Here is a 25,101-nt window from a genome sequence, read left to right as displayed (position 1 = left end):
GACTTTATTAAACTCTACAGTCTGCAATTTCCAGTTTGGGTAATCCGGCACGGAACTGCAGTAACTTTAATATTTATTAGACAAAAATAAAATAAAGTGGGTCAAACCATCAAACACCTCATTGAGTCAGCAAATTCGTACATACATAAATATATCTAAAATGCTCAGTACCTACGTACTACCATTCAGCTTGCTATATTTATCGACACACAAACTGCATATGTACCGTCTGCTGGGAAAATACTTTTTTACTGTTGCCAAATAAAACTATGGAATTAATGTGATATCATTATTATGAATTGAACTTATTTATTATCAGGTCATATAAATAAATCAAGATTTAGTTATTAATTTAGACTTACTAATTTGGTGACACGAATATATATAAATTTATTTCATGCAACAAGTAATTGGAAATCATCAGAATGCAAATTTAAGTAAATCATATTTAAACTGTTGAAGTCTCACTAAATCATTCATCCAAACGAGTCATCATTTGCAACAACATACCCAAATATGCGACAATACTGCCCCAATTCCTGATCTGAAACTGATGCTGTTCATTCTCAGTCTTCAATTTCTTCGCCCGTGCATACTGCTCCTTCCTAACGTTCACCACCTTGACAGCTAAATTCAGCAATTTCGCGACCGATTCCAATGACACACTTTGTCTGCCCTCATCCTTTAGGACTACGGCCTTGGTCAGCAAGCACATCGCAAATTTTGTTACCTCGGTGTAATTTCCAATCCCAGCAAAGCATTGGGACAACTCGGCGTGTGAAAATATTCTTGATTTGTTAGTTTTTGCAAAATTTCTAAATGTCCTCGAGGCCGCATCAAAAACTTCGTTGAATCTTTCAGTTCTTGACAGGCAGAGGAACCAAAATTCAAAGAATCTATACTCCGCGGTCACTTGCTCGATGCGAAGATTTGATGATCCTTGAAGTACTGGATTTTCCTTGTCCACAAATCCCTGGGTTTTCCCCTAAAAATATTTAACATTTTTTTGTGCAACCATATATGTCTCAACCATACAGTACAAACGTATTTGAAATACTTACTTCAACTAATCTATCCGGTTTATGGGAATTTCCGCTGTAATTAGCAGCTTTCCCAGACTTCCTCCACCTAGCTTCTGATCGTATAAACTTAGTCGTCTGACAATATTCGTGCAAAAGTGCGTCGATTCCTGTGTTTATCACGCTAAGAAGAATTTCCTCCATGTTGGAGGAAAGTTATTTTGTATTTTTATTTTTATAATAACAAGGATTTCTTATTTACTATATACTCCTATTGAAAATCTCTCTATGAAGGTCACATTGGGAATGAACGGCAGCCAGAGAGTGAATTGTACCTCTAGATTTTTTTAGAAATGTCTATATATCAGTACGCATCCCAGCAAAAATAATTGTGTCAAAATAACTCCCCTTATAATGCAAACATCATTTATATCTGTATTACTTAATTTAATCCAGTGTTAGGTTTATTCCATATCTTCCTCATCCCATGATTATTTTACCTAGTTATTTTACCTAGTTAGATATATCAGTCATCACTTATCATGATAACGTCATTGAGACCAGATCGCATTAAATATGCTAAACCCACAACATGCTAAATACTCAATTTTGCTCTCGTTTATTATTCATTTCCAAATACTACCAACAAGTAGTAATCCTCGTAAGTCATATATTTGTATTATTATTTATGAACTTTCCATAAGCGTATGTACATAGCAATACTTAATTGAAGAATGAGTAGAACAAAAATGCTACACTGACTCATGTGGTGGCAATAAAATGCATTTTTTTGTTACTGTGACTTCCAAAATCCAGTTTGCAATTTATTTGGCTGTTATTATATTAATTTAAATAAAATTATTTCACACAAAATTAAATTTAAAGGCACAAAATTTAACCTTTGGCAGTAATTAGGGATGTATATACATATGTATGTAAAAGTACAAGAGTTTCGGATGAAGTCCAATGATAGCTAAATTATGTCTAGAAATGCATAATCATTTGAAAAGACATACACAAATATGCAACAATATCTACCACCACAATAGCGTATCTGATCATAATGCCTTTCGTCCTGAGCATTTCGTTTTTCCACTTACGGCTCCTTCAATATTGACAGCAAAATTTAGCAGTCCCCCGACCAATTCGAATGGCACACCTCGTCTTCATTCATCATTTAAAAACACTGCTTTAGTTACCGAGCTAATAATAAATTTCCATATACCAGATAGCATTTTGAGTTGTGTATACAGTAATGCAAATTTGAGGTTTTTCAAAATTTTTTCCCATAAGCGTAATGTTATAAATATTTCAAACTGCAATTTTGAAATTTAGTGAGGGATTTTTTTTGGGATGTTGGTCTATAAATTTTGACATTTGACCCTTTTTTTCCCAAATTTGACTGTGAGTCTACCACAAATGCCGTTAGCTGTCACAGTGCAAAATTGCAAATCCTTATCTTAATACGCTTTCGCCATCCCTGCAGCGTAAAATATGGATTGTATTGAAGGAGACAAAACAGGGTAATTGTATATGGTAATACCACGATAGAATATTGTGTAAGAGTGTTTAATAATGGCAAGGTATACATAAACCACTGGCAATTTACAGGATACTTGTAGATAAGGTCATATCGATGCAACAAGTCTGGATATTTATTACGTGTCACAATTTTTGTGAGACATTACCAGCTTATCCTACCCATGTTACTGCTGCGAGTGGTGCCACGTATTTTTGATAGAGACTCATATACAAACGTAGTTGTGTCGTATTATTCGGAAAATATTTTTCTTAGTTTTCGTAGCGCTGTGAAGGTTTAATTAAATAAATCGAAATGAGTCTTTCTGAACCTCAACCTGTAGAATCTGCGGAACCGTTGGAAGAGATATTTTCCGCAATTCCTCTACCTGAACTAAATAATTTTGCAGTATTTCGTCTTCTTCAAGACGAACCTCTCCTTACTAACGTCAAGTTGGCATACGTGTTCGGGAACACGGGATTAATCGTGACAACGACGGACGAGGTTTACTCCATTGGAGAAGCAGGTGGCACGAAGGATATGACCGTAAATTTGGAAAAAGTCGAAGAACTGTGTGGTGTGGAAGTTGAAGGTATTTACATATTGGGCACACATACTTATTTTAAAAACTGTTGCCTTTAATTAAATTATCATGGAACTAAATTAAGATATTTAATTTGATCTAGAATTTACAGCAGGGACAAATCATCAATGTTTTGCGATAACAAAGACATGCAAAATATACAGTTGGGGTCGAATGAAGACAGGCATGTACCCCGTGGGAGATATATCTGTACAGCCGGCACTTTTTTCTGAGGAGACATTCCCTTTTGGCATGTCAGAATTGCAAAGAAAACAAATCATACAAGTAGCTCCTTGTAGTACACACGTACTTGTATTAATGGAAGGGGGACATGTTATTATTGTAAGACAGAAAAATAATTCAACAACAATGTCTGCGCGCCGAGCCGGAGCGCCTCAACTTATTTCAAAAGATATGTTCAAAAACAGACAAATTTTGCAAGTAGGAGCAGCAGGAACAGGCCTATGTGCTGCAATCTGTGAATTGGGGGAGGTATAATAGCTAATAACTGAAATAAATAAATAAGTTTTTTTTTGCAATTATCATAAAACTATAATTTGTTATTACTTAGCTGTACCGATGGGATTCGAGTTCCTGTAATCCTCAAAGGGCACTAGTGTCAACAACTTTTAAAAAGGTTAATTCAGATGTTTTATTTACTTATTAGAATATTTTACAGAAATTTTATTGGTGAAACTTTGATACTCTCAATCAATGATAGATCGTATCCTCGAGTGACTCCATTTTTTGCCTTAGCAAGGATGGAATCGTGTACAAAATGGTAGACGCTGATCCATGGATTCCATTTGAAAAAATAAATGTGGTCATCGATATTGCTGCTGATCCAAAGTTTGAGTTATGCGTGTTTCAATTTGTTTCAAAAATGGGAATTTATGGTGAATTCGGGGGAGCACGAGGGGGATTACTTCGATATAGAAACTACTTATCAACAGCACAAGCCTTTCAAAGCTATTGTCCAGCGACTTTGAAAACTATGAAGGGAAAACTTCAAGATGCCGACATTCCTGAGACACCTACTGTTAAGGATACAATCGAAGCAATGTGGCAGGATCCGGTAACTTATTAGATACAGTTTCAGTATTGTAGGCATGATAATTAGTAACGATGACTATCCTAAATAGAATACCCAGCTACGGATAGGTGGTTTAAATTTATAAATACGCAAGAACGGACTACTCGAATTATTTTGTCCAACGAATTTATACATTACAGTTTGAGGTTTACTAGACTCTATTTTATATGTGATTTCCTATACGTCGTCTAGATTATATTTTATTCGGTTGTTTACAATTCTCTATAAAAATAGACATTCAGAGCCGTTCCCGTGGTTACGTGTTTGCCGCACTTTGGATATTTATGCCGGACACTGGCATAAAGTGGCATAAAGAGAAATAAGGTCGGTCGGGGTGACTAGATACATCACTCTCAGGTTAACAAATTGTTAAACTTAGTTGTTTAACTTAGTTAAAAAAATTTTAACTAACAATTCAAAAAACCAAAAACATGTATGCTTAGAATTCTTTCCTCTATAATATAAAAATTCAATTTCGAAAAATTTCGAAAATTCGTATTTTTAGTCATTTTCTTGAATTTCGAAATATGCAAAATCCCGAAAAAACACGAATTTTCGAAATTTTTCGAAATTGAATTTTTATATTGTAAAGGAAGTAATTCTAAGCATACATGTTTTTGGTTTTTTTAATTCGCGCCAACATTCAAAAAGTTACAGCGATTTCAAAATTTGAGATTTTGGCTGGAAAAATATTTGAAAATCCCGCTACGCGCTCAAATGCGACCATTGGAAAAAAAAAATACGGGTCCGCTTATTTTTGATGGTGAACAAATTAAAATTAGTCCCATCAAGATCTGAGCATTACATGAGAAAAACCTGCATTGTAAGTTTACCTGAATTTTTTTTAATCAATGGAAAATCTTGCGGAAGACAACCCTTATGTTAAAATAATGAGAGAAAAAGTAAGAAAAAAAAATATTGCATTCAACCGATATCTCAAAGTGCACGAACACTTGGCTGTTCCTAATGTTAATCTGCCAGTACAATTTTAAATGTTATGGTGTCGCATTATAAGCTTCGAAACATATATTTATATACCGAACAGGGATTAAGTACTTATAGTTGAACAATCAGGGAACCAGTTCTGGACAGTCTTAACCAGTTTAAATGCATATATACAGAAAGTATTTATTTATTACTATCGCAGATGAAAAACGACATCAGCTTCTCCGTTGAGGAAAAGGTCATAGTTGCGAACAAAGCATTTCTCACTATTCGGAGCGAATACTTTGAAAAGATGTTTAGCGGCGATTGGAAAGATGGAAATGAAGGGTAAGTTTTTAATACTTTTTTTGCCGTTTGAGGTAAACTATAAAATAATAATATGTACCTCAAAGTGTATTAATAATTTCACATAATTCACTCAATACTACATGGTTATGGTTCCAGCTCAATCTTGATCACTGGAACAAATTTTCAGACATTTACATCTCTCCTTTATTTTTTGTACCATGACAAATTGAATTGCCCGAGAACAAGCTATAAAAACATATCTGGTAATCTTCATTTAGAATTACTACGATTGAAAAAGATTGTCAACAATTTATAATTATTGCAGACGTGATGATCTTGGCTGATTCTTATTGCGAATTTGGAATAAAAGAGCACTGCAAGAATATTCTGCAGGATACGCATATTACACAGCATAATGCCCTCGACTTGTACAAAATTGGACATATTAACGAAATCGATGTAAGGATATATTTCAGTATTTACAATTTTTACAAATATTTATGATTTTTATACGTAAAGAATTTAAAACGGCGAACACTTCAATATATCTTGGTGCATAAAAATCTTGTATTTGGGCCTGTCGTAAGTTTGAAGACAATTGAAACAAAACTGGGAACTTCCATCTATGAGCAGCTGATTATTTGTTTATTAAAAGGTTGAAGCAATGAAATATAGGCTGAATTTAAAATTATGTAATTTATTAAATTCTGAAATTATTCATATAAGTTAATCTTAATAAATTCATGCATTGTAATATGGTTAATTATTTCAAATTTCCTGTTATACATATATTTTAAATAATTGTTAAATATCTAAATCGTTGTATCTATGCATTCTAATCGTCAAGGAGACATCCAACGTACTTATGTGGTCAATAAATTCTGACCTCTGACCTTTAACATTTTTTTCCCAAATATTACTGTGACTCAACCACGAATGCGCTTGGCTGTTACTGTGAAAAAGTGTAAATTATTATCTTAATTCGTTTTAGAGCAACAACCATGTAAAACTGCGCAGAGTCATTGTGGCCGATGATGAATTTTCCAACATATAAATACTCATGCCAATTTTCTGAATAAAAAAGAACGGTCTTCTAACATTTATCAATTTTTTTACTGTTCAAATCTTATTTTATTAAAATTATTAATCATCATAATAATCGAATTCCCTACAGTTATGTTTTGGATTACACATGTAATCCGCAAACTGCAATATGGCAGTCAACCCCTCCTTTGCATACTCGTCTTCACGAAACACATCGGATGACCAGTGACATTGATCACTGAATATTTTGTTAATCAAATTGACTTCCCATGGTTTTCTTTCTTTACTCCATAACCCATAACTCATAAATAGTGTCGGTATGAGAAAAAAATCCCTATTCTTTTGCAAGTCTAAGACGGTACTCATTTTTGGTGGACAATCGGCATAACCGTCCGGGACTGGGTAATTATACTCAGGGCCGGCATCTTTTGGTATTTCGTCGTGCGACTTAAGGTAAGTGTCCGTGGCCAGGGCAATTATTTTGATAACATTATTTGACCCTAATGTCCACTTAATGGCAGGTTCGGTCATCGTATAGAGTAGAGCGGTGAGGCTAGATTCATTATTGTCCTTCCCTCCATACGTGCTGTTGATGGATCTTACCGCCTCTAAGAAAGCCCAGACGTCCGAAGTCGTCATGACATATTTGTAGCAGAATCCGTCCTCTAAATTATCATTTTCTTTCGTGGGGTAATCGCCGAATGTTGTTAATGAGAATTTGGAATTCTTGTTTTCAAGATACAATTGGAGGACGATTGATTTCGTAATTCGTACCAATTTATCAAGGAATGACTCGTTTCCCCTATAACCCGTGTTGAAGTTGTCTGCAATTAATTCAAATTAGATAAGCGTTTTTAGAACTATTTATGAACGTTGGAATATTCAAAATACTGGCCTAAAATACTCGTTTGAAATATTTATTTTACCAACAAAGGTCATAGTGGCGTCGACCACTAGTGCAAATTCGTACACTACTTTACACTTGGGAAACTTTTCTTTACTTCGTGAATGAACAGATGTCAATGGCAAATACAGTTCTGACTGGGACATCTGACTGGATAAATTATTCATGGCCCGATTTTTGTGAAGGGCTGGAAACGGATCTCTGGAAGGAAATGAATATCATATGTAAGCGGAAAAGTTGTTCTTTCCCTGAATACTGTGATCTGATGAGACCTTGTTGTTAACCCTGATCAGGAATTGTGTAATGTAATATTCCACTATGTTTTTAATCGATTTAAATAATTGTGACAAACATTATCTATAAATATTTATTTTCAACTTACGTTTTCAAAACATTAAAATGTATTGTCTGATTGGCGGCATACTTCCTATCGAACAGTTCTATACGACTCGAATAGGTGGATTTCGCCGAAATAAGGAAGAACAGAACAACTAGGAAATAATTTCGCATTTTAAGTTGGACTGACTTTAGCGATGGTGAACCACCTGGTTTACATGTGTCAGTAAAAATTATATTTATGTACATATTGTAACTTAATAATTGTTCTATTGTCTAATTTATTTATTCAATAGAGTAGAACAATAGTGCCCAAAGACAGGCCGAACAGAAGGCCAAATTTGTTTATTTCCTGGTCCGCAGAAATATTTAATACAAAAATATTTTATTACAAGCAGGGTAGTATATTAAATCTGAGATTCATTTCGCAGTTTAAATATTTAGAACTCAAATTTTTATTAACGTTATACCTTCTCACTGAATAGTTGGGGAATATAATCAATTTCCTAAAAATAGTGTTAAGTTTAGGTTGGTCGGAGGCAATGGGACGGCAAAGGATTAGAGTTTCATATTTTTACCTGTCCAACACAATTTTTCTCAGGAGAGTGGGAAAGGGTGGTTTTTCCCACTGAGAAATTGGGAAATATGGAATGCCACCCAGCGGATTGACTTAAAGACAAGCATCTACTGATGTAAGGACTAAATTGTCTAATCTAGTTAAAAAATATAACGGGGTCCACGTATCATTGAATAGAAAAATTTTAGCCGTGGGAGATGGTGTACCCAATACAGAAGCTGTCCCGTGGGACAAGGTACTTATAAAAGTACTAGGCGATTTGGTGGTGCCCGTGGCACCACGGTAGCTTATAATATGTAGTAGGATGGGCTATAAGTTTAGAAGCTTGTCGTAGTCCACATGCAACCATACACGCTACCATCCTGACCATACATGCGTCCATAAACGAATAATCTGCTCGAGGTATGGTCGACGTCAACGTTGCAGGCCACATGTGACCCCGAACTCGGTAATGCATTGTGAGATAGGCTGAGAATAATACATACATAGAAGGGATGCGTCACTGACAGAATTTGGAAAATATATAAGTTAATGGACAAAAACGGTAACATTTGTAAATTAACTGAACAATATTTCAGGTTTTTAATTTATGTTCAGGTACTTTCCGTAGAGGTCCATCCTTAATACTTGATTCCGATGAATGAATACGTGACGAAAGTTGTGGGTCCGAGATGATAAAATATATCAAAAATGGATACTCGCATGACCAAATTTACGCACACGATTCAAATTTGCATGAACTATGTAAATGTTATTTAAATACTGAAATTATTGATTATCTAATAAGGCAAATTTGTCTTTGCTGGAACTTTAATTATTTCGCAGAGGTAGCCAATTGATTTGTGGGAAACAGATTGCAGGGATTAATGACAGTGGTATTAAATTGAGCAATTTCCCCAAATATAATTTTTAATTTCCACAAATTTCAAAGTTGATGCTTTCTGAAATTATTTTGTTCAGGGTTTGACTTTCTAGTGTCCAACAACACGCAAGTTCCACAACCTTTACAGTTATCGTTCCAATCGGACAAGCAATAGGAGAACCAAAATTGACTATAAAATGGACAACAGTCTAACCCCACATCGGGATTGCACTTGCCACCAATATCGTCCACACATTTAGGTTTTGAACGGGATGTAGCAACTCTAGTTGGTCCATTTTGTTCCTGCTTCGGCTCACAACGCCGCTAATAACAAATAAAGGTAAAACCTTAATAATTTAAAAAAAATGGCGCGTGTCCTTACATATTTGCAAGAAGGATGTTGATGAAAACCCTGTATTATTATCAAATCAGTAAACCTTGTCATAATATGTAGCTTCTGCAACTAAAATATTACCTCTACAATAAACGCGGTCAGAATGACGTATGTAAAGCCAAGGGCGGTTCTCATTATATTTGTCGCTATAGTTATGGATACAAAAAATCTGAAACGATTGTAATGCTGAGTAACCAAAAACTAAAGCCAAAGTGCCTTTTTACAGAAATTGTCTTACATAAATTGACTTTTATAAGATTCGTATAAAATAATAAATCCCCACTCAGCAATCAATTAGATTCTTCAGTGACTCCAATGCATTTAATCTTGCACAAGTATTATTACTTCAACTTATTTCTCCGTGAGCAAAATATGTAACACGATTTATATTGTATAATTTTAAACCGAACTCATTTTTTATTGAATGTCAACTTCTTTATAGTCAACTTTTATTGTTAATTTTTAAGTAGCTAATTTACTGACTTTGTACAATCGCTCTTTTATGGGCCCGGAGAGGTCGTGAAAAAGGAAGAATAAAACATACATATATACATACATACATAAAACAATAAACTCTGTAATTCGGAGATAAAGTTACGCAAAAGTTAGGTTTTTTAATAGCGTTTCTTTTTATGCGCCTAAAATTATTTTTATGCACGCATAATGCACAAAAATGCATAAAAGTTCATAAAATTAAAAATTAGGTTTAATATGACTTTAAAAACTATAAAAGTCATATGAATCTCATTTTATTCGTATACCTTGTAGGAATTACTTATTTGCACAAATTATATACGTAATGTACATCATATAACTAATTCATCCCTCACGTTAATCCAGCGTCCTTCGCCATACTGTAAAACATCGACGTCGTATGCGCCATTAGATTTTCTGGTGAATCAAACTCAACAATTTGACCTTTGTCGAGTACCACGATTCTAGAAAGCCAATACGTATGTACGACATTACAAAAATCTGGGATTGGTATGGGATAAGAAAAACTGTGCAATTACCTTGTCGAATCCATAATTGTATTTAACCGATGCGCAATCGTTATCACTGTCGAATCCGCAAATTCTTGCCGAATTGTTTTCTGAATGAGGTCGTCCGTTTCGACAATGAAGTCGACAGCCGCAGTGGCCTCGTCTAGCACAAGTATTTTCGTTTTCCTTAGCAATGCTCGAGCCAGGCAAATGAGTTGCTTCTGGCCTACGCTGAAGTTTTGCCCCTCCTCAGCCACCTCATACTGCAGGCCTTGTGGCAAGCTCATTACATAAGATTTTAAATGGGCAGATTCCAAAGAGTCCCAGATTTGTTGGTCAGTATGGGCATCAAAAGGGTCTAGGTTTGTTCTTAATATACCTGAGAAAAGTACTGGATCCTGCGGAATGATTGTGATTTTTGACCTTAAGTCGTGCAATCCAATCTCCGTGATGTCTTGACCATCAATTATTATCTTGCCGGAGGTAGGCTCAATTAATCTGAATAGTGCCAGTGTTAAAGATGATTTCCCCGCGCCAGTTCGCCCCACTATAAATACATCGAACAACGGCATATTCAGTCACATTTAGGGATTTAATAAAGTTGTAAATTTACTATTTATCATACCGATTCCAATTTGTTCACCGGGATTAAAAGTACACGAAATCCCTCTCAGCACCAAGTCAAGTCCTTCGCGATATCTAGTCTCGTAATTCACGAACTCAACCCTGCCCTGTGTCGGCCATTCTTTCGTAGGTCGCAAAGTAGTCTGCCAAGCGGCTTCTTGTGGTGTTTCATTGACCTCACTCATTCTCTCGACAGAGACTATGTTGGATTCTAGATCGGAGGCTTGTCGCACCAAGAAGTTTAAAAGTACAGTTATCTGGAGGGCAGAAGAAATACACAAACCCGCAATTGCAGGGTCGACGTTTGAGGCCACCGCAAATACTGCTGATGCAAATATGATAAAGCTTCCAATTGTCTCCAAGCGGGTAGTGATCCATCTAACGCGGACGTATTTTAGACTTTTGCACTGTGCAGATTAAATAAATAAATGATATAACTTACAAACTTGAAGATATAAATGGATAATATGCCTTCTGATTATCGTTAATTTTTTGATGGCTTTCAGAAATGAATTCGTCTTGAAGACCAAATGCGCGGATAGTGGTAGATCCAGTTATTACCTCGCCAAATTTTGAGTAGATCGGAGACCTTGAGACGGACTCGAGACGTTTCAATTGGCAACGATGGCTTTCAATTGGAAGTGGCAACGTAAAATCTCTATGGAAATAATAATAAGTTTTTCTGTATGTGCGAAAATTCCTTACAAAATAAGAATTAAATATAAATTGCTAACTCACCTGTAGGAACAGGTAAAAGACCGTCACAGGAGCAATAAAAATCAAGAACAATGGCGTGGAATAAGCAATGTTGAAAATCGCACTTAATGTATTCAAGAATATGTTCAATCCACTTCGAATATTTTGTGGTAAAGTAATATCTGCGGTGTCGACATCCTTCGTAAATTTATTCATCAAACGGCCTAGAGGCGTGGTGTCGAAAAACCACATCGGGGCTCCGATAATCTTGTACAACATGTTGGAATGAAATCTCTCTGATGCATTCAACGTTGCAATCGCAATACTTGCGGCACCAATCAAGATTGCCACACTTTGAATACCTCCAAGTCCACCGTAACCGCTTAAGTATTTATTGGTCGTATCCCTGTTCTGAATTCCATTCCTTTCCTGCTCATCAATCGTGGCCTGTTTGGACCATGCAGAAAGCCAGATGTTGCCATAAGTGGCCGCGGCGGTTGAGAGGAGGATAAATCCAAATGCTGATAATGACATGAGAAGCCCAGCATTCTTTATGTAGTCGACCAATACCTTGGCTTGAATATTTCCAGATTGTGCTTTCTCGACTTGAATAAGTTTCAGCAATTTCTTGTTTGACTTGGGTAGCACTCCGCTTTCCTAAACTTTCCTGCGTTGACCGCCTCTTTTTCAGAATGACTTTGGAAGAATTCCTTCTCAAGGCCTCCACCCCGACTATTTCTTCAAGTTCCTCGACAAATTTTTCGTCGACCTCCTCCCCTCTCCTGTGTTCAAATGTTGAGCTAAAAATTCGGCAAAACTGCCTCGATTTCGTATTAGTTCTTTGAAAGTCCCCGTCTCGCTAACTCTCCCGTCTTTAAGGACTATAATGTTATCAACTTTTGGAAGAAATGAGACGCCGTGGGTCACAAGGACTCTAGTCCTATAGTGAAGTAGACCTTGGGGTCCGATAAGTTTATCGAATATGTGCTTCCCTACGTGCGCATCAACGGCGCTTAGCGGGTCATCTAGAAGGATAATGTCGCTCTCTTTGTAGGCAGCTCTAGCAAGGGAGACCCTTTGCTTCTGGCCGCCAGAGATATTTATTCCTTTCTCTCCTATCTCGGTTAGGTCACCATTATCCAAGAGTTCCAGGTCAGGACCGAGAGCACATGCGTCGATCACGCTTTTATACTTGTCCTCTTTGAAGCCGTCCTTGAACAAGATGTTGTCCCTCAAGCTGGCATTTTGAATCCATGCGATTTGTGCGACATAAGACACCGAACCATCAATGTTTACGGAACCCTTGTGTTTCCTCATATCGCCGAGTAATGCAGATATGTAAAAATGTAAATAATAAATTTTAAATAAAAGAATTACCCGAAATTCAGAACCACAAAAGTCTTCCATTTTTTAAATTTTGCACAGAGTGCTAAATTACGGCTTGTCAATTCCACGGCTGCTACGCAATTAATTAAATACGGTGGACCTCATCTACCTTATCAAATATTGCCCGAAATTACAACCCGTGATTAATTGAAATGTAGTTGTGATGATTTCACCATGTGATGAGGAAATATGTCACGTAGGTTTGCCGATAAAAAAACCTCGTGAGTGGAGTAGGAAATTTCGTTGTGCTATGCACTGAGGTGATAAACGTCGTGTTTTTTTATCTAATCTGACTTTAATTAATTAGAGGTACGAACCCGTTACTGTTTCCCATTGCAAATAATGATTCATCGTTCATCCATTTATACAGTATTTTCGAGCAAAACTGAATATTGTCTCCGAACTCCGATTGTCTCCGATTGTGACAGTAGCTTAAAATTTTTCACTACACTGGTCATCATTTCATTAGAATTATAGTAGGGAAAAGGAAGAGAAGTCTTTTCAAATTCCTCACGTTTTTTTTCGGTACAATCTTAGTAAAATTTGAGTACCTCAAGAGCTGCAATAAATGATTGAATAATTTTACAGTTACAGTCCGATAGATTTGTATCTCCCCATTGCATGTTCCCCACTTGGTACACGATTTAAGAGGTGTTGCATACTTCCAGTTCAAAACAATTTTTCCCTGTGATTTCAGCACTCTTATCTTGACAAGCAGATACATAAATGTACGTCAGGATAATTGGTTTAATTCCAAATTTAATGGTACCATTAACTGCAATACACACAATTTGACCCTAATACTTTATCTTGCCGAATACTGTAAGGAAATTCATAAAATATGAATTTTTTGCAAACATATTATTTTATTAATTATTCTCACCATTGATAAGAACTGCAGGAAAGCGTAAAACCACTCAACCTCGTGCTTCGCAACGAATGCATGCTTACATACATCAACTTTTATCATGCAAACTATTCACAATCTAATCCTCCAAAGGCCGTCAACATTGTAGGATGGGAGGAGGTATAGTGTTATTTTATACGGGGAGATTTCGTGGCGACATTGTCCCGTTGCCTCCACATTGCATTCAGCTGCCACTGGTCATCCTTTATTTTCTGACACGTAACCTGCATCTCACACATTAGCACTGACAAAATAATTTTACCGTACAGTGAAACGTAAATACCCGACCAAAAACCCGAATCCGGGAATGTGGGATCTTTTCGCATACCCACTTCACTTTTCATCATCATGCACGGTCAATACGTTTCTGAATATTGCCAAACTCTACTTAACTAATACTTATGTACACGTTGAGAGATTCCGTCTGACAAATTACGCACCAACTTTCTCCATGTGATCATACTTTACATAGAGTGGAAATATTTTAATTCCTATTTTTCTAACTTATTTTCTAACTTATTCCTTACTTATCTTAATCAAAGATGGGCTGCACAATGTCCATCGAGGAGAAGGCTGCCGTTGCACGGTCCAACGAGATTGATAAGTATTTGGCAGAAGAAGCTTTACGGTCAAGCAGAGATTTTACTTTGCTACTTCTCGGTAATTAATTGGATATACATTTGTTAATCACAAATATATTGAAAATATGTTTATCTAGTTTTGTGCAAACTGCATGTACAGATACAAAATTTTCAGGTTGAAATCTGAATTCAAGGTCAACATATTTATGTATTGATATCAATTCACGTACAATTTCTTAATTTCTCAAACTTATACAAGATTGTCGATATTTCATTTGGCGAAATTATTCTGTAATTAATTTGATTACAAATTTATTGCCAGGTGGTGCAGAATCAGGGAAAAATACGATAATACAGCAAATGAGGTAAGCAGTAGATTACATACGTCTTATTATAGTACGGCATTAATTTTCCTTTTCCATATCCTCCAACAAGATGGAAATGCATTAGAAGATAGGAAAAATGAAAATGAATTTCGTATTATAAATGGGGAGTTCTTCATGAATTTTATCGTACAAATAAAATTCTTACACATTTTGAAATAGAATCATATACGGGGTAGGATTCACCCAAGAAGATTTAAACACGTATCGCCCTCTCATCTACAACAACACGATTTATTCATTCATAAGCATTTTAAGAGCTATGCCCAGTCTTGGGATAAGTTTTCGCAACAATGAGAGAGAAGTGGGTAGTGGATATTATATTTTTTTCTAACATCAAACTATGGTACATAATGTCATAAAATATTTATGTCCATTCCTTAATTCAATATTTTCCAGTTTGATGCAAAGCTGGTGTTTGATACCGCACAAAGGTTCCATGACACGGAACCATTTTCAGAAGAATTGCTTCTCGCCATGAAAAAACTCAGGGACGATGCGGGGGTGCAGGAATGTTTTTCAAAATCGAACCAGTTTCAGATAAACGATTCTGCCCAATAGTAAATTTTATAAATATATGAAGATTAAACTGGTAATTAATTGTGAATTTCAGTTTTCTAGATTATTTGGATAGAATTGGGATGTCCAACTATGAGCCGACAGAACAAGATATTTTGCGCACCCATGTCAGCATTTGTGGATTTAATGAAATCACCTTTCCCATTGGAAACTTGAACTTTACAATTTATGATATTCCCAATGTGCGTTGCGGAAGTAGGAGAAAATGGAACCACATTTTTGAGACAGCGACAGCCATCATGTTCTGCGTCGCGATGTCGGAATATTATCAGGTATCTATGTAAATAAATGGAAGGAATTCACGCGTATGTACTTACTGTTGGATCGTTGTAGCAAGTTTTTAAAATTCGCAAAATATTTAGTTGAAAATCTTGGTTTGCAAACTTGGGCAGGTTTGCAAACTTGCCCAAGTTATTGGTGAGCAAAAAATTTTGCAAAAATTAGATAATCTTACGCTGCGAAGTACACGTGAATACCGTCATGGCATATGTGCCTTAATCTGATTAATCTAATCTGTCTGATTAATCGACGTTAAATTAAATGTCAGGTTTTATACGAAGATGAAACCACAAATCGCATGCAGATGAGCTTGTCATTGTTTGATTCAATTTGCAACAACAAGTGGTTCACAGACACGCCGATCATTCTATTTCTGAAGAAGATGGATTTATTCAAAGAGAAAATTAAAAAGTCTCCTCTCACTCTATGCTTCCCAGACTATAAAGGTGAGATTAGTGCAGTTATTTTTGTCAAATTATTTCTACACCTTTATAAAAAAAATATAGATAGGTCGTGGCGACGAAAATTCAGCGGTGGATTATATCATGACCCAATTTGATGTCAAGAATAAGTCGACGACAAAATCAATATATTTCTACAAGACATGTGCACTGGATGGATGGACTATAAAAACTGCGTTTGATGACATTGTTAAGAATCGTTTATACGAGGGTTTCTGCACTTATTAAATGTGAAGGTAAAATTGGGGAAAAATGGTATTCATTATTTCAAGTCAAATTTGCATATTTTATGTTACTGAATTGTACCGCAGAATTTATTTAAGGTATGGAAATCATTTAAGTTTGTATTTTTTGATAATATAAGTATTTGGGTTGATTTTAGTAAATCTATACTAATTGTAATATTAAATGTGATATATAGTTAGTTATATACCTATCTATGATTTTATTATGAACGCACAAAATTTATTTCCCAAGTAAATTATTATTACTGAATAAATTGCTCCTTATTGCCCTTCAATCACAATTAAAGATAAATGTACCTGTTCATAGCAGGTGTATTAAATTATTCCTTCCGAATCAGCATTTCAGATCTGATCGATACCAATCATTTGAACGACAACAGGAGTAAATTTGCTGTCTGGCTATTGCAAAAATGCAAAATGGCAAGTGGCGTCATGCAGTCGACAAATTTCGACCCAAACCACAATTTCAGTGGCATCATTGATTTTAACATTTTCCTCGCCAATCTAACACTTTGTCGTCCACCATTTTGAAATTTTCGCCCATCGATCAACCATTTGCAACTCTTTCCGTAAATTAATCCCGCACCACTTAACCAGATCAAGTTGATGAGCGCAGTGTTGGAAAAGGCGACAGCGGCAAACGACATGCTCCAGACGTTCGACGACCCTTAGAGCGTTATGAGGAGGAAAGATGCCAGAATTTGTGTCGCTGGTGCCGTAAACGCTGCCAGGGGGAGTATACGATTCCTTAAACACAGATTTATTAGAGCTGCCAGTACTTGGAGTTTTCTATATTCTTGGGAAAACACGTGTTTCTCGAATAGCTGGATTGCCTCCTCAAAAATGAATAAGATTGTGGGAAGGATGACGTAAAATGCGTAAAATACTCCAATAATTGTGACGCAAAAGAGTAGAGTGAATTCGTAAATCGCTATGAGAAAGCGAGCCAAGAGGATAAAATTCGTGCAATGACTCCTAACGGGTAGAATTAGAGATCCCAAAAACGGAATTTTGTACGGTCGGAAAAACGCCAAAGTTCCAATTCCCAGAGGCATCAGTATCGTTGAGGGAATCACGGTGTAAATTAGATTTAATACTTTTAGTTTCGATTTTTTTCCTTTGGGTTCTTCCATTTCTGAAAAAAATAAGTAAATTATTTAATAATGTGATAGGTCATAATATGACGATAAGCTTGACTATACAGATATGTATGTACAAATAGTGGAAATTGTATATCACAACCCTGTGATACATAAGGTGACTCTACTGGAGTAGTAATAATTTGGCACCGCATACATGTAACATTGTTACCAAACTGTGATATTTGTCAGCCATTTTATAACAGTACTAGTTTTTATGAGCTAACAGAATTGGCCCTAACTATAGTGAGTACATAGAAAAGTGGGTAACTTTTAAGCCCGTCCAGTGCATCGAAAGTCTCGTTGGGGCGAAGAAAGATTGTGCGCTGTGGGAAGTTCAAATTGAACAAACAAACTTGCAGCAGAAATTCTCTTTCTGACAGTCTCGACTACCACAACTCATCCCCAGTATTCCGGTAACAATACATATCGAGAAACCAGTATATTCATTTTGTCACCGCCGGTGATAAAATTAAATCATGCATACATATTACCTCCTTCATTTGAACACATAACGTTCAGCAGTTGAATACAACTTGTGTCGACGTCCGACTCGAAGCGAAGTGCGAACGTGACCGCCACCATTATTGTTATCAATCCACCCTCCAGCTTATCTAGGAGGGTGTATGATGCTGACCCGAAATAAGTGAGGAAGTGGAGAAATAGAGATACAAAATGCAGGAAATTATGCAGCCTAATAAAATAGTTGATTTTTTGCGATGTCGAGGTAACTTTCCACTCGAAGCGTCCCATGCGTAGCTGATACACCCGGTTTTGTGAACGTAGTGCAAATATTTTTGCAATTGTTGACGAAATATTTCTGAGAACATTGTTAGGGCAGGAATGAATCTGGTTTTATGAAACTTGTACCATATGCCGCTCTGGTTGCGAATTAATGAAAATCAGTATTTAATTTATTGTAGCATGTTTCAAGCTAATGGTTGACAATTTCAGGTCTGGAGGCAATCTAGTGTGTCTAAATAGGAAGCGTATTGCCGTTGTTTTATCGACTAATTCTTAATTTCTAGTTTAATACCGAATAATTGGAGACCAATTTTCCTTAGAAGGTTAAAAATGATTGGAAATGATTTATCGGCCAAATCATAATGGAGGAGTCGGAAAAGACCAAAGTGTAATTAACTGAATCGAAGACGACAATTAAGATAAATTCTGATATGCATTAAACTATGTATAATTTGATAACAATTTTATGTTAGATCCTGAACACCAGGAATCCTACACGATATTACTTACTAATATAGCTACTAATGTACATATTATTTGTTTTGGAGTCGCCAGGTATTTGGGGCAGGAGGGTCTTGCCTCATAAATGAAATTGGGAACAGAATTGCCCGCAAAACGGGCGACAAACGAGCGGCCGCATTCCTGCGTTAACGCGATTTCTTTGGCAGGTACGTATAATACTAATCAACATTCAAACTCAACCCGTCCTTGTCAATAATCCTGTCTTTTTATCAGGGTTTCGTTTTTAAATGTCCAAAGCTGTCCAAAAGTGGGAGAAATGTCCAAAAGTGGGAGAAATGTCCAAAAGTTGGAGAAAGTCTCTCATTGGCCACGTTTGGCCACTTTTGGACATTTTGGACACTTGCCATCTATATTGGTGGCCGGCTAAAAATGCCTTTTGGACACTTTTGGACACTGTACTGTCCAATTTAGTTTTGGCCACTCGAAACCCTGCTTTTCAGTATCTCCCATATTTCGTCCCACAATTTAAACCCAGCTAGATAATCTAGCTAAATAAATCATTATTGAGTGAATCGTATTTTCTGCATTGCTGTCTTTATTATTCGTTAACTAAATTATACATACTTTTCTATTTAAAAGTTTATAATCTTTGCGACAGGATGGGAAAATAAACCAATGCCGCCGCTACTTTTGCAAATACCGCGAGCTGATTTGAGCTGCCTTCCGCCGCCACGGTAGAAGTGGCTGGGAAGGTGGGACGTGCGCTCGGTGACACCCCTTCTTCCCACTCTTTAAGAACAAAATCCGATAACATTTCTCCAATCATGAAACATGGCGCGTGGATATTTGCATTCGTGATTGTCGGAAAAACTGAAGCGTCCGCAATCCTTAGTCCCAGTACTCTGTGTACCTTGAGGTTAGAATCCACCACGGAATTTTGCACATCCCCGGTCTTCCCCATTCTTGCCGTGCAAGAGGGATGATGGCCTGTCCCTACATGAAAACAAATATGTATTTCCACCATCTACTCGTTATGGTTGAGGCAATATTAATATATCAAATTGCTATTTGATTATTCTGAGAGGTTAAATGGTGCTCGAATAGAAATTACGCATACACCGCCACCTAACCTTTCAGTAAAAAATTGATAAATCCATATTATTTCACTTACTCGCATAGTGTCTCAAGTAGCACTTGAAATATTCGTCCGACCTATCCTCAAACATGGCGCATTGCTTCATCTTCCCACTCCAAAACTTGGTCCCAAACCTAGCAAAGCTTTCACTCTCTTCGAGCAAAGTTATCGAAAATTTTAGCATGTCCACCATATCTGTTAAATCCTCGTCTACATCAAAGTAATTGACACCAATTTCCGGTGGGTGGATCGGGTTGGACGAATTCAGCCTGATGGCTCCCTCACTTTTCGGGAGGGCGTGATTGATGACCAGAGTTACCGAGTACGGAATGAGGGCCGGATCCTCGTCCAAATCGTATCCTGGCCAGTTGGGGCGGAAACTGGGGAGAAGTTGGAAGAGGGCATTGGGCCAGGTGGGGTCCCCCTGAGTGGAAGTGATAGCCGCCCCAGAAAATAGGGGGGATGAAAGTGGACCTGTTCCATTCTGGGCGTATTCCTCTTCTACCTCAGGACCAGATACGACTGGCGGAATGTAACTCGTGTTTAGAATAAATGGACCGAAGAGAACGCCCGGATGATCCTGGAGACCTTTCCCAACGGCAGGAATGTCAATACGGGGAGTAATCTGGGATTTAGTAGAAACTTAAGGTAAAGATGAGGTCATGCATGGCCATGAATCACATTACCCCAACGTCTCCCAAATGAGCAGCGTCCCCTATGCCGGATAGCATGAGTAGTTGCGGAGTTTGATAAGCACCGGCACTCAGAATAACTTCCTTTCTTGCTTTAATGGTCACCTCGGCCCAATGTCGGGTGAATGTGACGCCCTCAATCACAGCCTCGTTCCCGTCGGCAAAGTTTAACTAAATATTTTTTACCACGAATCAATTTAATTAAATATGCAGTTACGAAAAAAAACACATTAAATATTTTTGTACCTTGGTGACATACGCGTTACACAAAATTTTCAAATTGGGTCGATCGCGCGCCGGCACGATATAGCCTTCGTATGCTGAGCTGCGACGACCACGCTGGTCAATATTTACTTGACTTGGGAAAAATGAAGATAGTTGGTCCGCATTTTGATCCAGGTTAATTGGATACCCGAATTGTGCCCCGGCGTCTAACCACTCGTCGTTTAGTGGGGGGAAGTTTTGGTCAGTGATTTGCAGTGGGCCACTATCACCTCGGTATTCTGAGCCTGATACAAATATAAAATGTGAAGAATGTGGTGTCTTAACATGGAAGATTTAAAAACATGAATACATAGAAGCCAAATAATCAATGAAACCCTATTAAAATTTTGAAGATGATGCGCGACAAAATATGGGGCAAGAATGTGAACTAATATTACATAAGTTACTTTTTTAGTTGAATAAATTGCGCACCAATTTCAAATTCAACTAATCACAATTCACAATTGTCATAACGGCAAAATGGAAATGTGCTACATATAGTCTTTTATACTTTCGTGCTATTAAAAGAAATACTCACTTGTGTCGTAGTTACCGTAATACGTCTCAATTTTCTTGAGATACGGCAGGACGTTTGTAAAATTCTACCGGTCATCTTCAACAAGTAATGCCCACTTGTTAAAATCCTTGGCGTTTCCTCGGATGTAATACATTCCATTATGACTACTACTGCCCCCAAGCATCTTCCCTCGGTAAAGTTTTATCCTCTGCGATTTTATGTATTGTTTGAGAAAAATATAAATAAATATTAATAAAATTACGTTCTTAACTCAACAAGGTCCAATTTGCAATATACAATACAATATTGATGACACACATTTAGGAAACTGTCATATCGCAAAGATTCGGTCTTACTGGTTAGATACGGATTCAGAACTTTGAAAAGTGAAGACTCTTGTCGAATGACGAACTAGATTTTGTGGCTTTAAATCTAAAATTTCTTTCATTTTTGATTGTAGTCAGTTCGTTTTGCACATCCAAAACACTTTTTGGACAAGCCCGTCACTATAGGATTGCCAATGAGCTAAGCACTATCTCATCTCATCTCATCTCATTACCTAGCGAGATGAGATGGACCTTAAATGAGATAATCAAGATGTCATCTCGGCTCATTACATACATCTCACCTCACTTCAATATGAAGTTACTCAAATTGCAATAATTTACAATGCAAAGTATTATTTTGCGCTAAAAAAATATTTATCAAAAAGTTATTCATCAATTTGATTAGAAACGTAAAAAATATTATCTAATCTAGTCTACTCGTTGCCATACATTTTTTAAACTGTCAACAATAATGTCTGCTTAATTTTTTTTCTGACTTCCATTTGATTAAACCTTTTATCAGATACGCTCCTGAATTGTTCCTGGCTTCACTCAACGCTTGATTCTTTGATACCTATAAAATTTGAAATCTAAAAATGTCCGCAAGCACACAGGATTAATTTTCACCTAAAACAATTTTCTGAAATTGTGATTTAATATTCAAAAAATACTTTGTGAAGGTAACGCTTCACAAAATTTGGTCATGATTGGCAGTAATAAGTTTGGCAATAAGTACTTCTCACCAAAATTCATCTCATCACACGTTTATTTTTTCTCACTCATATCATATGAGTCATGTGCTGTCTCATATCATTTATGTCCCGTCTCATCTCATCATGATATGAGATAATCATCTCACCGGCAACCCCGTGTTCAAACCAAAAATATACCAAATGGATAATAGTGGTTTTGGGGTAATAATCTACTTGTATAATTCGTATCCCTCACTGGTGAATGCTAAGGAATAAGAACAATACAAGTAGGTCCTTATCCTAAGACCATCTTTGCTCATTTTGTAAATTTCAAATACTTTTAAAAACCTCAGACTTCAATATTTTTATATGAATTTGATGTATAAAACCACTTTTGGACAATGTCCGATAGACAATATTGTCCAGCTGAAACCCTACATAGTTTGGAATTCACTGTGTAAATTTCTGGATCCGTACCTCGAAGCAATTTTATTTAGAATTAAAGGGGTGCGAAAAATATTCTGATATACTGTAGAGTCAGTTATATTCTTAAACATTCGGGAAAATACAAATCTAACCCGATTTTCGATGGGAAAAGCAACATATTGGTGGGTCTACATTCAGTGTAGCTGCGATAGCGCAAGCTACATTGTTTTTGTCTACCAGGCCAGAGGTCTTCAGTTCGATTCTTGGTGAGTGCATAAATTATTTTTTGCATTATGTATTTCGATTTTTTTGGTGCAATTCAACGTTTATTTACTATTAATGTTTGCAAGTTAATGAGGCAATTCACGACCCCCCTTCGTAACCTTCGTAACTATGTAAACTTTGTAAACTCATTCATAAATTATTTTTTATGAATGAATTTACAAAGTTTACAAAGTTACGAAGGTTACGAAGGGGGGTCGTGAATTGCCTCAATGAAATAAGTGAAGTAATCAGGATTTTGTGTAAAATTGCATAAATAATGATTTTTTTTGCAATAATTTAGTCAATTGGAAGAGGTCGGATTTAAATTTTATATTGCTCAGAATCCTGGTTGCTTCACTTATTTCATTAACTTGCAAACATTAATAGTAAATAAAAGTTGAATTGCACCAAAAAAATCGAAACACATAATGCAAAAAATAATTTTTGCACTCACCAAGAATCGAACTGAAGACCTCTGGCCTGGTAGGCAAAAACAATGAAGCTTGCGCTATCGCAGCTACACTGAATTTAGACCACCAATATGTTGCTTTTCCCATCGAAAATCGGGTTAGATTTGTATTTTCCCGAATGTTTAAGAATATAACTGACATTACATTATTTGGAAAACCGAATCCAGCCTTAGTTTGAGGTGTTGACAAGAAATTCCAATCCCATTGCGACTGGTCACAAGTTTCTTCCGCTCGACGAGGAATTTCAGTGGACCAGTGGGGTGGACCTCCAGCTTCAAGCAAAAGAACTGCGTGAAAGATGTCATGATTTTCAGCTTTACATCAATATTTCCAGGTTAGTGATGGATAAAGTTATGCATTCCGTCTTGAACATACCTGAATAGGTACCACTTTCTGAAAGCCGATTAGCAACCACAGACCCAGTTGCGCCCGCACCAACTGCGATAGTAAATATAATTTATTGCAAAGTGAAACTTTAAATTTAATCCCCTTATTTTTCGACTTTCTCCGTCCGCCTAATTGTCGAACGTAAATATATCGATATAAACATACCCACAATAAAGTCAAATTCTTCATCCACCATAGGATTGTTTTCTAGGCAATTTTCATATTCAAACTCCGCAGCGTAAAGCTTTTGGTCAAAAAACAAGAGTAAAATAATAAACAATTTTAAGAATTCCATCATCTTACTCCATGAACTTATTCTAGTTTTTTAAACTATAAATATGTTTCTCTTCTGTTCGGGCTAGACACTCAACTGATTGCGTTAAGCTTAATTACATACAGTTTATGCAACACATTGGAATTTTGTCATTGTATTTATAATCCCCTTTATAGATTAGATATGTGATTGACATCTGGGGATTACTAACTTGGCTGGCTGTCTGAAACTATTTTTCAGCATGGAATGGATGTACCTTAAAATTTCAACAGTCATTCTCCTTCAGTAAGTTCATAACGGAGTACAATATGCAGCAAAAATCGCTGACCCCCCCCCCATTTAATATTTATTCGCTTATCTCATTTATAAAATAATTCCTTCATAGAGGTGCTTATATTGGAGTGCAAGTGATGAATTATTACTGATGGTGGTCAGCATATGCAGGAGTAAACAGGGGCCGTGCAAGCGAATGTGCGTTATGATGATAACTCCACAGTTAACATCAAATTTAAATTTCACCCTAGACATTTCAAATTTGGCATGCACATACATCCAAGTTTAGTGCTTCATAATAAATATGTAATCAGTTCTCGTTCCAATAACGGAAAATTTTGTTTAGAA

General features: G+C 36.5%; 5 protein-coding genes across 8 annotated transcripts; 2 read left to right on the top strand and 3 right to left on the bottom strand.

Moving 5' to 3' along the window:
• Positions 1–288: 288 nt before the first annotated feature.
• Positions 289–1,363, bottom strand: LOC110859554. Its single transcript, XM_022108519.2, has 2 exons — positions 1,062–1,363; positions 289–985 (listed from the first exon to the last, which is right to left on the bottom strand). The coding sequence occupies exons 1-2, from the start codon at positions 1,221–1,223 to the stop codon at positions 473–475; spliced, it is 675 nt and encodes a 224-aa protein (XP_021964211.1). The 5' UTR covers positions 1,224–1,363; the 3' UTR covers positions 289–472.
• A 1,387-nt stretch (positions 1,364–2,750) lies between these two features.
• Positions 2,751–6,538, top strand: LOC110859506 (RCC1 and BTB domain-containing protein 1). 2 transcript variants are annotated; one of them, XM_022108461.2, is made up of 8 exons: positions 2,751–3,130; positions 3,225–3,613; positions 3,693–3,758; positions 3,843–4,196; positions 5,362–5,486; positions 5,604–5,710; positions 5,773–5,906; positions 6,439–6,538. In XM_022108461.2, exons 1-8 carry the CDS (start codon positions 2,854–2,856, stop codon positions 6,499–6,501), a joined length of 1,515 nt encoding a protein of 504 aa, XP_021964153.2. In that variant the 5' UTR covers positions 2,751–2,853; the 3' UTR covers positions 6,502–6,538. The 2 variants fall into 2 exon arrangements, with proteins under 2 accessions (XP_021964153.2, XP_035715499.1); XM_035859606.1 differs by lacking the exon at positions 6,439–6,538 and adding an exon at positions 5,967–6,342.
• A 3,852-nt stretch (positions 6,539–10,390) lies between these two features.
• On the bottom strand, positions 10,391–13,274 carry LOC110859504 (multidrug resistance-associated protein 1-like). Its single transcript, XM_035859498.1, is given in 8 exon segments — positions 10,391–10,502; positions 10,578–11,094; positions 11,173–11,549; positions 11,614–11,804; positions 11,806–11,829; positions 11,910–12,503; positions 12,565–12,650; positions 12,653–13,274. Coding segments are annotated over 8 exon segments (2,523 nt in total).
• A 1,069-nt stretch (positions 13,275–14,343) lies between these two features.
• LOC110859511 (guanine nucleotide-binding protein G(o) subunit alpha) lies at positions 14,344–16,963 on the top strand. 3 transcript variants are annotated; one of them, XM_035859580.1, is made up of 8 exons: positions 14,344–14,613; positions 14,703–14,820; positions 15,064–15,106; positions 15,287–15,428; positions 15,524–15,684; positions 15,738–15,975; positions 16,251–16,428; positions 16,493–16,963. In XM_035859580.1, the coding sequence occupies exons 2-8, from the start codon at positions 14,703–14,705 to the stop codon at positions 16,669–16,671; spliced, it is 1,059 nt and encodes a 352-aa protein (XP_035715473.1). In that variant the 5' UTR covers positions 14,344–14,613; the 3' UTR covers positions 16,672–16,963. The 3 variants fall into 3 exon arrangements, with proteins under 3 accessions (XP_035715473.1, XP_035715472.1, XP_021964159.1); XM_035859579.1 differs by having other exon boundaries at positions 14,345–14,820; XM_022108467.2 differs by having other exon boundaries at positions 14,363–14,820; positions 16,489–16,962.
• Positions 16,964–19,616: 2,653 nt separating this feature from the next.
• Positions 19,617–25,014, bottom strand: LOC110859503 (oxygen-dependent choline dehydrogenase). The gene is given in 8 exon segments (XM_035859497.1): positions 19,617–20,026; positions 20,205–20,793; positions 20,855–21,031; positions 21,107–21,369; positions 21,663–21,849; positions 23,964–24,106; positions 24,195–24,257; positions 24,372–25,014. Coding segments are annotated over 8 exon segments (1,908 nt in total). The 5' UTR covers positions 24,505–25,014; the 3' UTR covers positions 19,617–19,673.
• Positions 25,015–25,101: the final 87 nt, after the last annotated feature.

Source organism: Folsomia candida, unplaced genomic scaffold (genome assembly GCF_002217175.1).
Source record: "Folsomia candida strain VU population unplaced genomic scaffold, ASM221717v1 Fcan01_Sc026, whole genome shotgun sequence".
Lineage (NCBI taxonomy): Eukaryota > Metazoa > Arthropoda > Collembola > Entomobryomorpha > Isotomidae > Folsomia > Folsomia candida.
This window is presented reverse-complemented; position numbering and strand designations above follow the sequence as displayed.